Source organism: Amblyomma mixtum, chromosome 9 (genome assembly GCF_055824585.1).
Source record: "Amblyomma mixtum isolate Tamu chromosome 9, ASM5582458v1, whole genome shotgun sequence".
Taxonomy (NCBI): domain Eukaryota; kingdom Metazoa; phylum Arthropoda; class Arachnida; order Ixodida; family Ixodidae; genus Amblyomma; species Amblyomma mixtum.
Genome location: NC_143020.1, coordinates 65,605,049 through 65,618,215, shown reverse-complemented (window position 1 = coordinate 65,618,215; position 13,167 = coordinate 65,605,049). Strand labels below are relative to the sequence as shown.

Here is a 13,167-nt window from a genome sequence, read left to right as displayed (position 1 = left end):
GGCTTTTTCGTGTTGGAAGGCAGATGCGCGGCCAGAAGTATCATTTAGCACGTGAATGTCGGCCGAAATGGAATGACGTGTTAGCGCTGTGTGAGCTCGATTTTCTCGGCGCTTCCGGAAGCGCACACTCGCGTTCTGAGGTGATTGCGTTCATTTTTAAAATCTTTTCTGTTGTCGGCTATCCGGACAATGGACTGCTGTTCATTGAGAGGTGTGCATTGGTTGTTACGTATAGACGCTGGCTAGGCGCGCGTCGTCGACAACAACATTTAACCAAAGATATTTTGGTGAAATAGACTGGTGCAAGGGACGTTTGTCAAGGTTCCAGTCAAGGGGTGCTGAATGCTAATAGTGTTTATGGTTTAGGGAGGTTTAATGTCTCAAAGCGACTCAGGCTATGAGGGGCGCCGTAGTGAAGGGCTGCGCAATACTAACATCGGACAACACCCGGGTGCTTTTTGCGCTTCGCCGCAGACGAAACGCGGTCGCCACGGTTGGATTGGAACCCGAGTACTCAGGCTCAGTGGACAAGCGCCTTAACCACTGAGCCAACACGGCTAGTGCTATGGTAGGCAGCAAATTTTCTTTAGCAATAACTTTTACAGCACAGGAAAACTGCGCTGGTCCCACTACGACCCCGCTTAGCTTCGTTCCATGATCACGTGACCGATCACGTTACCATCGTACCTCGCGACGCCTTCGTCGTCTTCACACAGCGTGCGGGCTGTGGGATGGAAGAGAGGGATGCTGGGAGGATTCGTGCCCACATTCTGCGGGCACTCCAACTCTCCCTTGGTGCAAAATTGAAAGTTGGTTTTTGAGGGAAGGAAATTACGCAGTAATTTTTTCATATCTCGGTGGACACCCGAACCGCGCCGTAAGGGAAGGGAGGAAGGCGGGAGGAAGTTTTCTCCTGCGGGGTTGATACAGCTCCTTTCTCGCGACCGGTGGGAGGCCGTGCTGGTCAGCTCGGACCACAAGATCCAAGTACGGGCAATCGAGCGGGCCAACGAGGTCGCCGCCAGCCATTGGCTAGCGGTCATCTGGTACGTGTCTCCTGCAACCTGCTCTGAAATCCAATCCAATTGCCACAAATCTATGCAGTCTACGCCGTTAGGAATCTGATTAATGCGGCCGACTTCCCACCAGCTGCCGTAAACGCTTCAACGACGATAAGTTTGATTCCGTCACTGAAGCTGATATCTGGCAGCAAAGCTCTCAGCGAGGAAAACATGAGCGCCCTGGAGAGCCTCGGAAGCGGCGTGGTAGGGCCTGCTTTCAAAAAACAGACACGCATGATACATTTCATGAGGAGTGAGCGCCACTTTTCGCGGGCTTTGTATTGTTGGCTCTAACAAAGTATTCTACTTACTAAGAGCATCAGACGTAAGGAACACCTTCCGGGTGACATTCAGGTTTGTTATAAGTGGGCTAGGCTGTATGCGCTAGCCGCGGAACCATCAGAGCATAGCTATTACCCACTACTACCGCAAGTAGCCCGATTATGGCTCTTAATGGATAGAAAAAAGCAAACGAATTGACGCACAAAGAAGTTGCAAACAGAAGCTGCGACAACAGCGAGATATAATGCTATCATATTCCACTCATTACGTAACTTAAGAATCCACATAGTTTAGCTAGGGTTTGCTTCCCTCCATATTGCCGCCGCGGTGGCTCAGTGGTTATGGCGCTCGGCTGCTGACCCGAAAGACCAGGGTTAGATCCTGGCCGCGGCGGTCGAATTCTGACGGAGGCGAAGTTTTACAGGACCATGTGCTGTGCGATGTCAGAGCAGGTTAAAGAACCCCAGGTGGTCGAAATTTCCGAAGCCCTTCACTATGGCATCTTTCATCGCCGGAGTCGCTTTGGGACGTTAAAGCTCCTGTAATCAATATCCTATCCTTCCTTCCATATTGGTGACTGCTATGCAACGCGAAATGAGCAACTGTGCTTGGATTCATGTGGAAATCCAGACGATGCAAGCATAAAAAATAAAAACTTCATTTTCTGTACGTGTTCGGGATAGAAGAGGGTGCTGCTGCGAACCTTGCGCAATAAGTGTCGTCTGCGCGGAAAATATGAGCACCTACAGCTATCTTCATGGCTATGCCTCTAATTTCTTCTTGCGTAGCATTACTTGAAGCGTCGGATTCTCACTTCATAGCCACCACTTTCAGTGAACAGCGCTTCCGACAATACCCTATGTGAGTGAGCAGGGGTGTCCATGTTTCCAATAATATGGGCAAGTTTATGGATTATAGGGGGCTTAATTTCCCAAAGCGACTCAGGCTATGAGCGGCACCGTTGTGAAGGGCTCCAGAATTTTTGACCGCTTTGGGTTCTTTGTGACCACCCTAGTATGATCAACAATGCGGGTAACGGTGTTCACACGCGAATATTCCAGTCGTCAAAATTGTACTCCTGACTTGGACGTAGCTTACAAACAAATGAAAGCTGCAACGTAGTACAATAGATGTTTATTCAGGAAAACTGTCACATTTAGGGTCCGCTTCTAAGCTATTTTACTTTTCATGCACAAATCGCTTTCAAAACTTGCATACTCCTTCATTGCCTCGAGTGGTTCGCGAAGTAAGCAGGCCAGTTACGTCGACAATCACAGGAGCAGATAAGCTTCTTCTGATAGAAATATTAAATTCAGGTTTTCTATATAACTTTCCATCACATACACACAAGAAGTGAATTGGAAACATACAGAACTAAAAAAAACGTAAGCATGATGAATAAACTACTGACAACAACGGGGCAATCATCTGATGCCTGACGCATAACTATTAATCATCACATATCAACCGAGTCAATTGCAAGAGTTTCTCCGAAGGGAAAAAGGAACAAAGGACGTATCGAGCGGGCGTACACAATAGGTTAAAAGGTGAACATATGCATTGTATGTTCACAAGGGTCCCTTCATTCTACAGTGCATTAACTACGTAGCACAGTAAGGTTCACGCAGTCGCTGATTTTCGTTAACTCGTTGCTCGGCGGGCACTGGAATGCGTTCTCAAAGTCAGCGTTGCCTCTTATCACCTCGGTAACCAAAGGCTTAGCGAAGTATGCGCTGCTGCAGCGGAAGTACGCAAAGCGTGCGTAGAAGAACTGTGCTTCAGACATCCGGTAGAGGCTCCAGGCGTCTTGAATCTTGTACCAGCTTGCTCTTGGAGCCGCTGGTGTGACGTCATCTGTAGAGGCGCTGCCCGCAGCTCCAACAATGGCAGCGATTTCCAGCCCGTGCTTGAGCCCCACCAGTGAATGAACGCTATCGAGGAATGCGCGGTTGATTGATCTGCCGAGAAGGCACTGCCTGCGAGAAAGGTATTGTCAGAACTTGTGAACAGGAAACAACGCGCCTATATTTTGAGATTTATGAATGCGGTTGTTATTAAAAATTGTACAGTAATTGATCATCACCAGCCTGACTACGGCCACTGCAGGACAAAATCTCTCCCTTAACTCTCCAACTGACCCTGCCCTGGGCCAGCTGCATCACCTTCTTCCCGCGAACTTCTTAATTTCATCCGCCCACCCAACTTTCTGCCGCCCCCTGCTACGCTAGCCTTCTCTTGAAATCCACTCCGTTACCATGAAGAACCGCGGTTATCTTCCCTTCACATTATATGCCTTGCCTTAGGCGATCTCTTCTGATTTGCTTTAGGATGTCATTAGACTGCGTTTGTTCCCTGCCCCAATCTTCCCTCTCCCTCTATCTTAACGCTTCACCTATAATTTTCTGCCCATAGCTCCCTGCCCTGTCCTCAGTTTAACTTAAAACCTTTCCTTAGCTTCCGCGTTTCTGCCCTGTAGGTGACTGCCGGTAAGATACAGCTGTTGTATGCTTTCCTCTGGAGGGATACTGGCAACTGGCAAACTGCCATTCTTGATCCGAGGGAACCTGCCAACTGTGGTTCACCCCATTCTTATTCTTTGAGTTATTTCTCTCTCGTGATAAGGAATGGCAGTCACTGGCTGCCCTCATTAGATGTGTTCCAATACAACTTCCATCACGTCGCTACCAATTGCAAACGGCCGTTCCCTTGCGAGAGTGCTGGATACTAGTTCCGTTTCCTGCGTATTAATTTTAGAGCTACCGTTTTATTCTGGCTGTCCGAGTCATTCATCATGCTTTGCAATGCATCATTAGAGTGAGTTAGCAAGTCAGTGTCATCAGCGAATCGCAGGCTGCTATCGTACTCTCTATTCGCTATTATCCGCAGCTGTTCCGAATCCAAATCTCTGAATGCCTGCTATAAACAGGCAGTGAATAGTATTTCAGAGATCGTGTCTCCCTGCCTGGCACCCTCCAATATTGGAACTTTATTTCCGACTTTCTGGAGGACTATGGTGACTATGCAGACGCTGTAGATATCTTCCAGTAATTTTACATGAGGTTGATCTTCACCATGATTTCGTAATGTCTCCGTGGCTGCTGAGGTTTCGACTGAGAAAAAGGCTTTGTTTGTAATCAGTGAAGTATACATAGCGTTTTTTATTGTTTTTTTGTATCCAGAAAATTTCTATGTCACGTGATTGATGGTGTGAATACGGTCTATTGTCGAGTAGCCTTCATAAAAGCCTGTTTGATTATTTGGTTGATAGCAGTCAAAGGTTGCCGTGACTGTATAAGTGATTACCAAGTAAATACATTGTAGGCAACTGTTGGAGCGCTACTGGTACAGCTGGGATACCCGGCAAAAGACGAGGGCGAAGAGAAAACAGACATTGACAAGAAAACGTGGAACACTTTCTTGGTTAAACCGGTGCCCAGTAAAGGATGGACCCGAACAACCACAAAGAAAGAAGTCCGGAGAGATCGTCGGAGTTGGAATGGTTCTGAAAGAAGAAACAGATGGTTTTGTGTGTGGACGCGTCTAAGCACAGAACGGCGGAAAGCACGAGGGCGGTAGCTGTAGTGCACGCCAAAGGAAAAATAATCCCCGGTGCTGCAGTGCGCACAAGGAAGAAATCGCCGTGGGTCTAGCCCTGACTGAGGCCAATTGGCAGGGAGTGAGTTACTGTATAACGACGGATACTCAGGCTGCAGCTATAGCTTACAGCGATGGAAGGATTGGCCGCAAAGCCGTGAGGAATCTCTCCGAAGAAAAACTACACATGCACACAAAACACCAAAATTTGGATCCCTGGCACTGGGGTTGAGGGAAATGTCACGGTAGACGCGGTTGTCCGTCAGGGTTTCGCGAGAGATGAGGAACCGGAGGGTGGGTTTCCCGGTCGAACCCGTCAGCACACCTGAATCTTATAGCGAGGCAGAGAAGGCATTGTTGGGAGCGCGCAAAAAGTACTCTGCTCCGGCGGACAACCTCCACAGAGAGGAGGCCACCACGCTCAGACGACTGCAGAGACCTACTCAAGCAGAGACATATATCATAAAATGTGGCCGGATAAACACGTAGAGGGGGGGGGGGGGGGGAGGAGGGGGGGGCTACGATGTAAAACGTTACCTGGGGCTGTGAAAGAGCGCTTTACTACCCAAGGTAACTAGCCCTAGTCTAGAGCAGTGGGAGGCCCTCCTGAGTGACTCCGACCTGAGCACACAGCTTATGCGGGCGACGAGGGCCAAGGCGGCGGCGGAGGCCAACGGTATCCTAGAATAGAGGACCAACCACTGCAGCTCCAAATCTATCTCTCCCCCAACCCCTATGCCCTTTTCATCTTCCAAATAAATGTTTTTACTACTACTACAGCAAGCTGATCGGTGTCTGATTTTCTAAGTCTTGGACGTCTCCTTTCTTACAGATAAAAATGATGTTAGCGTTCTTCCAAGCTACAGGCGTGCAATATCCCCACAGTACTTCGACAGATTTTGTGTTACTCGTTTCTCACCAGCTAATTTCCCTCTTTTCAGTGCTCCTAAGGCTTCCTTTACTTCAGCTTTCTTTACTGGTGGGATGCCCCAGTGATTCGCGCTGCTTCATCTCCCTTTAACGTCCAAATTTCACTGACTACTCTATAGATTTGTGTACAACTGTTCGGCGAGATTTACTGTTCTATCCATATTGCCAATAACATTTCTCACTTCGTCTCTTAATGCATACATCGGATTTTTGTGTACACCTTATTTGCTCTTCACCGCGTTTAGGCTGCCTCCGTTCTTTAAAGCATGCTCGATTCTCTCCATATCAAAGTTCGTTATGTAGGTTGCCTTGCGCTTGTTGATTTGCTATGATAGCTCTACCTGCTCCGTTCTGTATGGGATTAGAGGCTTTCATATTTTGCCGTTTCACAATCACATCGTTCGCCTCCGGAAACAGCTAGCCTGTGACCTGCTGATAGGCTTCAACCTCAACGAATTTTTCTATTCCCTCTATAAGTGTAGGCAAATTTGGGAATTTACCTTCCTGTGGTCGCTACAACTCGCTATTCCGAGGACTTCCACATCCTGTACAATGACTGGGTAAGAACACAATATGAATTGTACATGAACGTTAATTTTCTATTATCACTTGTACTATTAAGATTTTTAAACTTCAGCATACAAAAACCTTCCTCTGCGAACGTAACGGCATCTATTTTAAGATTATATAATGCAAACTAAAACAATATCTTTAATTAAGAATATCTGCAACCGTGCGCTCTGAAATAGGGCTTCACTAGACTACTAGACAAGTGATATCGACTAGCAACACATGAGTGTGTGTTCCTACATGTTCACCTGATTTTCCAAATCCTATTAAGAAGCATGCAAATAATGGCAATAATCCTAATGAAAATGGTTTATGGCACTCCTGCATCAAGTGTGAATATTTCTCGGTTAAACTACGTGACCTATAAAAATTTCATCCACTCTCGCAAACCGAGGAGCAATAAGAATGACTTATGTTGCCTCAAAATTACTTCAATATTGAAGAAAAAGTTTAGGTCAATCATCAACGCCGTATTGGCAAGCATCCGATCAGCTTTTATTTTGCACCCAAGTGACATTGCCACCTTCGCTGGTACCTCACGTGAAAACCTCACGAGGCAGCATGCACAATTTGAGGTTAAGCAAGCTTTTCGAACGTGTCCTCAAGCCAATAAAGGGGCGCTTCAAATGTTCAGCTATCGTTCATAATCGAAATTCTCAGCAAAGGCATGCGGCAATCAGTGCGGGCGTCCGCGCATTCATGCTATCCATGTAACGGATGGCTCACAAAGTAGTCTCCAAGCTTTGTCGAGCCTCTACAGCACATTTCGAAAGAGAATCTACGTTTGCATTTTATCTTCCCAAGACGTCGTTGAAGAGTCCCAATGGAGAGACTAAAAATGAAATATAGTTCATACTATGCGCCCACCCTCGCATCGTGTAGGATGTGGAGGTCTTCGGAAATGTGCGTTGTAGCCACCGTAGGATGGTCAGGTCTCGAATTTGCTCAAACTTCAAGAGGGAACGAAGAAACTAGTGAAGCGGAAGCCCATCAGTGGCATAGCGGGAAGAGGGAAAGTAGAGGAATGAGGGATATCGCTGCAGAACAGGTATTCAGACTCTTCGAAAAGAAAATATATGCCTCGAAAAGAGAATAGCAGATGTAAATATCAGAAACTAACTTCCATATATGTGCTTCAAGAAGAAAATAACAGCCGTAAATTGCAGAAACTAACTTAAAGGGCCAGAAACGCGGAGACTACCGGAATGGGTTCATATTAAATTGAGGACAGCGCAGCAGGCTGTGTTAAGGAAAACCAACTGTGTAACGATCAGAGACAGGAAGAGGCTCGCTTGGGTCTAGGAACAAACGCGAGGAAATTGTGTTCTAGTCAAAATGAAGAAGGAAGAACAGGCATGATCAGGGCATGAAATTACGGACGTCACGTGTGAATAGTAACTTTTTAAAACTTATCGCATAAACATAGTGCCGTTAACAGCCGATTCAAATACGAAACAAAAAGAGAAACAGATTTTGGCCATACTTTTCGAAAAGCGCGCGCCTGGACACGATGTCCGTAGCAATGTGTCACTCCCTGGGCCACGTAAAACATGACGTGCTCTCTCACGTCCTCACTGCAGTCCTCTCTGCTGCACATAACATATGTGGGGTATGGAGCGACCTGATTGACAGACTTCGCATCAGGGTACGTCGAACGCGCGCGGTTTTTAAAAATGGGCGCGATATGGAAAACAATCACTTTGGCAAGGCTCCCATGGTAATCGCATTCTCGAAATTACTAACAGACTATATAGCCATAACCAACGGCCGGCTACAAATTCCTAATTGTAACCAGGCGCCTCACCGCAGCAGTTAAAAATTTTACTATTACATTGAAGCTAAACAGCTTACTACTTAACATGCTTCCCCTTTTCTCTGATGACTGCAAACAGCGCTATACCAACGCCCCATGGGTGGTCCCGATATGTATGATACGCTATTCTTAAACTCTTATTCACTTTCACTGAGAACGCTGGGATATGAGGAGACTGTACTACACGCATATGGTTGGCCCTATCGCACGTTTTTCTAAGAGTATATTCGCAATTTATTTATCCAAAGCACGTGCAAGAACAGTAAAATTCCCTGTTAGGTTGGAATGATTATTGACGTTATGGTATCTTGAAACTTTGTACGCAATATGAGGTATGAACATGCTATGGTTTTCTAAACTTTGACAAATTTGTTTTCATCATTTTCTTCCATAGTTGACTCTTTAGTACTCTTCTCTACAACGCTGTATGCCTCAAGGGTATAAACGAATAAATATAAAGTAGTTTATGAGCGGCGTCTTAACATATCTTGCCAGCGGAAGTAACAATGCAATCGTTCTCGAAGTATATTGAAATCATCTGTAATCTCTAATCATTTTCTTGTAACCACTGCGCCAGCAGTGCAATAAATATAATCTCACGAGACACCAAGACAGTAACCAAAAGCCACAACTCCTGGTAAGACGCCTGTTTAGCAAGGGCGCATCTCTTATTTGTGGCATTAGCAGCGGCATTTCGGCATATGTCACCTGTGAGATTCCAACGCTGCCCTCGTTTCTCTAGACCAGCCCTTCCATTCGGCCACTTTGGTCCACAGCAGGGCTCCCATCCGACTTGCAATCACGGCTGCGTCGGCGAGCAGCGGGTCCGTAGTGCCCGAACTCAGCCAACCGTACCCCGGTGACGACACGTAGAGGGTAGTCTCGTTCACAAAGAACATGCGGTCCACAACCCTGTTCTCGCTGTCATCGCTAATCCAGGGAACGCCTTGCCGTGCCTTCTTCTTTTTGGTGTCGAACTCGAACTTCAGCGAGAGGAATAAATTCCGAACGAAGCCCTGCGCGGACATATTGGGAACGGCGGGCTCCCGGAAGACGAGGTCACCAGGTAGCATGAGAGACATATCGCCGATCAATTCTCGGAAGCGATTCGTGTCATTTCCGGCCGTGACCAGTCGCAGGATTGGGGCATATTCCACGAACCTACGTCGGGTGGTCTCGAAGATGTTGTACAGCTGGCGGTCTTTGGCGGGAGTTGCAAGCGCTGCCACATATGTGGCGCGCCATAGTTGGCTGCTTAGAAACACGTGTGTCTGACAGATCTTCTCACTAGTCATTGTTGGGGAATTCACCGCGATGCTCCTTTGAACGTAGCGCATGGCGTTCAAAGCGACAACGAGCAGCATGTAGTACAAGGACATAGGCTGGTTTCGTGGCTCGCTTAGGAGCCGTATGTCTGCAAGGAGTCTGGCCTTGGAGTTCACGCGAAGTGTTTTCAGCTGGTCAGTGTCAATAAGGAACTCACTCAATATGTCCTTGAGCTTCGAAGCCTCCAGATCACCAAAATCTTCCGAAATCTCCGCCAAAGACGCCAACTCTGACTTTGACTTCGCAGGCGGAAATTTCTCTCCCCACTTGGATATGTCCTCGTCAGTGTAGTTCGTGCCAAAGTGGGCATTAAGGGTGGAGAGAGCGATGGCGCTGCACGAAGCGTCGCAGTACCCCTTGTAGTCGATTACCCGCAGTGTCACCCTGTCGAACGTGATCGACGTTGCTCGGCCAGCCGGGCCATGATATATCACGAAGAAGAACAACAGCTGGTAGCACTCACGAGCCGCTAGCGCAAAACGAAGTAGGTCTTCGCCACTCATTCGCCTGGTGTAGTTGACCATTTGCAGGACGGCGGCTACAGCACCCTCGGCTCGCATGTCTTGCTGCCATATCTCCTGGATGCACGATGTGAAGAGGGCATGGAGAGCTGCCGCAGACTGACTGCCGTAGTTGTGGGTACCCTTGATGATGTTGGAGCGTACATCCGCCTGCAAACAGAAGTCCGCGGTGACACAAACAATAGCTTATTCACCAAAGTGCTAATCCTCTCCCAGATTCGTTGTAAGCGGAACTGTTCTCTTTTAGGTAGCGTTACGGCACCCTTACACTACTGTTATTTCTTTCGATATTGGACTCAAATCTTCTGCGCCCTCTGTTCTGTCGTCTGTTCCAATCCGGCGGGCAGGTTGTGGTTATATTTCAGGTATAAAGTGATTACATTATTGATTTTCCATTGATAAACGCCACAAACAAAAAATGGAAAGATTACCCTAGGCTTCCCTTGCGTGAAAAAAATTCATAAGTGTCCGTAAAGTATCTTCTGTAGGAAAAGTTGAACGCATTTGACACGTCCTTACTCTTAGGACTGGAAGTAAAGTTCAAGCTTTGGGCAATGCTTTCCGAACTTAATAATTTGTAATTCTAGGACTTAATATTGAACTCTTGCAGTCCAACATGGACATTTCAAGATTACGCTTGCAATCGTTTCTAGCAAACAAGTGCATCTTTTTTTCGTTAAGGAAAAGAGCCGGCATTATACGCCATGCGGCGCCGAGACGGATTCTCCTTTGGAGAAAATTTCGAACATATCCCCAAAATGACGGGGGCCGCCGCCGACCTAGTTTGTGCTTGTAAACAAATAGATGCCAGCATTTTGATTAAAACTAGTGAACCTTACATAAGCTGTGCGCGTAAAAGCTGTATATTTTCACACTCGCATCAACATAAAATCTGCTTCAGGCGCCAGACGGTGCTCTCAGTTCGTAAAAAGTTTTTATATCCTGCTGGACGCACAAGGCAAGACGGTGCCACAGCTCCATCGTGGAGGCATGAATTCAAAAAAGTGCATTAAAATATATATCTCCATAGAAGCACACTGAACAGCTCAGTTAGCCTCTATGCCACCCTATTTGTGCAGAGATCCTATCAGCAGTCGTGCTATTGAACCAACTGATTTAACAAACATTTCGCCTGGTTCTAAACTTTCCTTCCCTCGGGCAAGAATGAGCGAATGATCCAGTAAGCTTTTCTTTTGATTCTGTTACAAAGTTTGTGCATAGAATTGTTTTAAAGCAAGTACTCTGTTCACTAGGGCGCAGTGATACACAGAAGCCGCCCAACAAAAGGATTTACTACATGCGCCGCTAAGGTCGAGGGTGGCGCTGGTGAAAACTCTCACGACTAGCCCACACACAACATAAAAAGCACTGAAAGTAGAAGACTGGACACCCGTCGAAGGGTATCCAATTTTCCAACCTCCGATTCGAGGCAGTGAGGAAAGTAACCTTACGTAAGGCCGATGGGATTGAAATATAACAGGGAGTTCTCCCTTCTGACGAAAGTAGGTCTAGGCATATGACTCTTGCAATTAGTTCTAACTTTGAAATAAAATTATGCTTTCCATAGGTGCGCATAACAGTTCACTTTCACACCAGAATAATGCATCTGCCTGCACTCGGCTAATGAAAAATTTTGTCAATCTGTACTGTTAGAACACTTTTGTCAACAAACCACACTGTGTTGAAATTCTGGCAAAATAGTTCTTGCCAGCAATATCAGCAGAAGTGATAATTTTGACCCGCATGTCTAGTTGTATGTGGAGAAATAAATCTAAGGGTGTCTGGTCTGTTCCCTTTCTGTAAACTGCACAAGGCGGGATTGTGCACTGAAGTTATAAAAAAAGTCATTCGTAAGCCCTTGAAGAAAGGCAGAAAAAAAGTCATTCGTAAGCCCTTGAAGAAAGGCAGAAACATTATCGAGATATCTTGGACGCTCATTGCGTCTTTCGGAGTGTAATCCGTGTGAACGTCGTGAGGTGGGTCATGGCATACATGCCTCCAAGAGGGTACACCGGCCAAAAACAAGAGAGCACAAAAAAAGTTCGTGGGCGAGAATATTTGCAGAGCATATCCACTCACGGGTTTCTAATTTCCGCTGCTGCCTCCTTCGTGGAATCTATCGCAGCTACTACAACTTAATCCTGCCACATATCCCCGTACAAACTCACCAGCATGTCGTTGGCCACGTCGTTCTGGACAAAGCCGTCGTCAAGGGCGTGCTTGCAGATGTACGCGAAGAAATCTGTGCAGGGATCCTGTTTGGGGTCGATGACGGCGAACAGCGTGGCCGCTTCGTTGGGACAGCAAAACGGCTTCTCGGTGCCACTCGTGTCGTTGTGCTGCTGCTCGGCTGCCCTGTGGACCGCGAACCACACCAGCGCGCTGATAGCTATGGCCAAGAAGACCCCGCAGGCGCAGCCAAGGCAGATGCCGGACGACCAGAGCGCTTTGCTGTGGAAGACGGAAGTGCGAGTCTCCGGACGACCGCTGGCAAGAGGCGACAGAAAGTCTTCTCCTGTGGGTTGATGCTGCATCGTGTCTGCCTTCTCCTTCTTCGGAACACGGGCTTCCAGGAGCCCGTGCTCTTTTGCTCGAGATGGCGGCTGTAAAGCTCGTGCTCTATCTGGGCAGAGCTGCACACAGAAAGTTTGTGGCAAAAAAAGAAGAACACGAGAGGGCTTAAATTGTTTTGTGAGTCGAACTTCTTTTCTTTTTCGGCGACGAAGACTAAGATCGCGTAAAGTCCGGTTCTACTGTTGGTTTTAAGGGATTTTCTGTCTTGGCAGGAGGCGTTTTCGGGGCTTGGCCACCCTCTTAAAACACAGATTTCCACCCGAGCTGCCCTGCCATGGGTTGTACCGAGGGCCTAGTAAGTGACGAAAACTAGCGACCATAAGTCTGGCAAACAGGACAAGAACTATCAGCATCTATAGCCTATCAATGTTCATTGTTAGACAAAGGCCTCAGCCATATTTCTCTAACCCTCTTTTTTGGCAGTTGCTGCCGTATTAGATTCGTTTTTGGTTTTCATGGAGGTTTAACGCCCCAAAGCGACTTAGGCTATGAGGGA

General features: G+C 47.1%; 1 protein-coding gene across 1 annotated transcript; it reads right to left on the bottom strand.

The window, feature by feature from the left end:
* Nucleotides 1-2,527: 2,527 nt before the first annotated feature.
* LOC149329407 (uncharacterized) lies at nt 2,528-12,839 on the bottom strand. Its single transcript, XM_089562208.1, has 3 exons — nt 12,266-12,839; nt 8,959-10,247; nt 2,528-3,319 (listed from the first exon to the last, which is right to left on the bottom strand). Exons 1-3 carry the CDS (start codon nt 12,629-12,631, stop codon nt 2,941-2,943), a joined length of 2,034 nt encoding a protein of 677 aa, XP_089418334.1. The 5' UTR covers nt 12,632-12,839; the 3' UTR covers nt 2,528-2,940.
* Between the last annotated feature and the right edge of the window lie 328 nt (nt 12,840-13,167).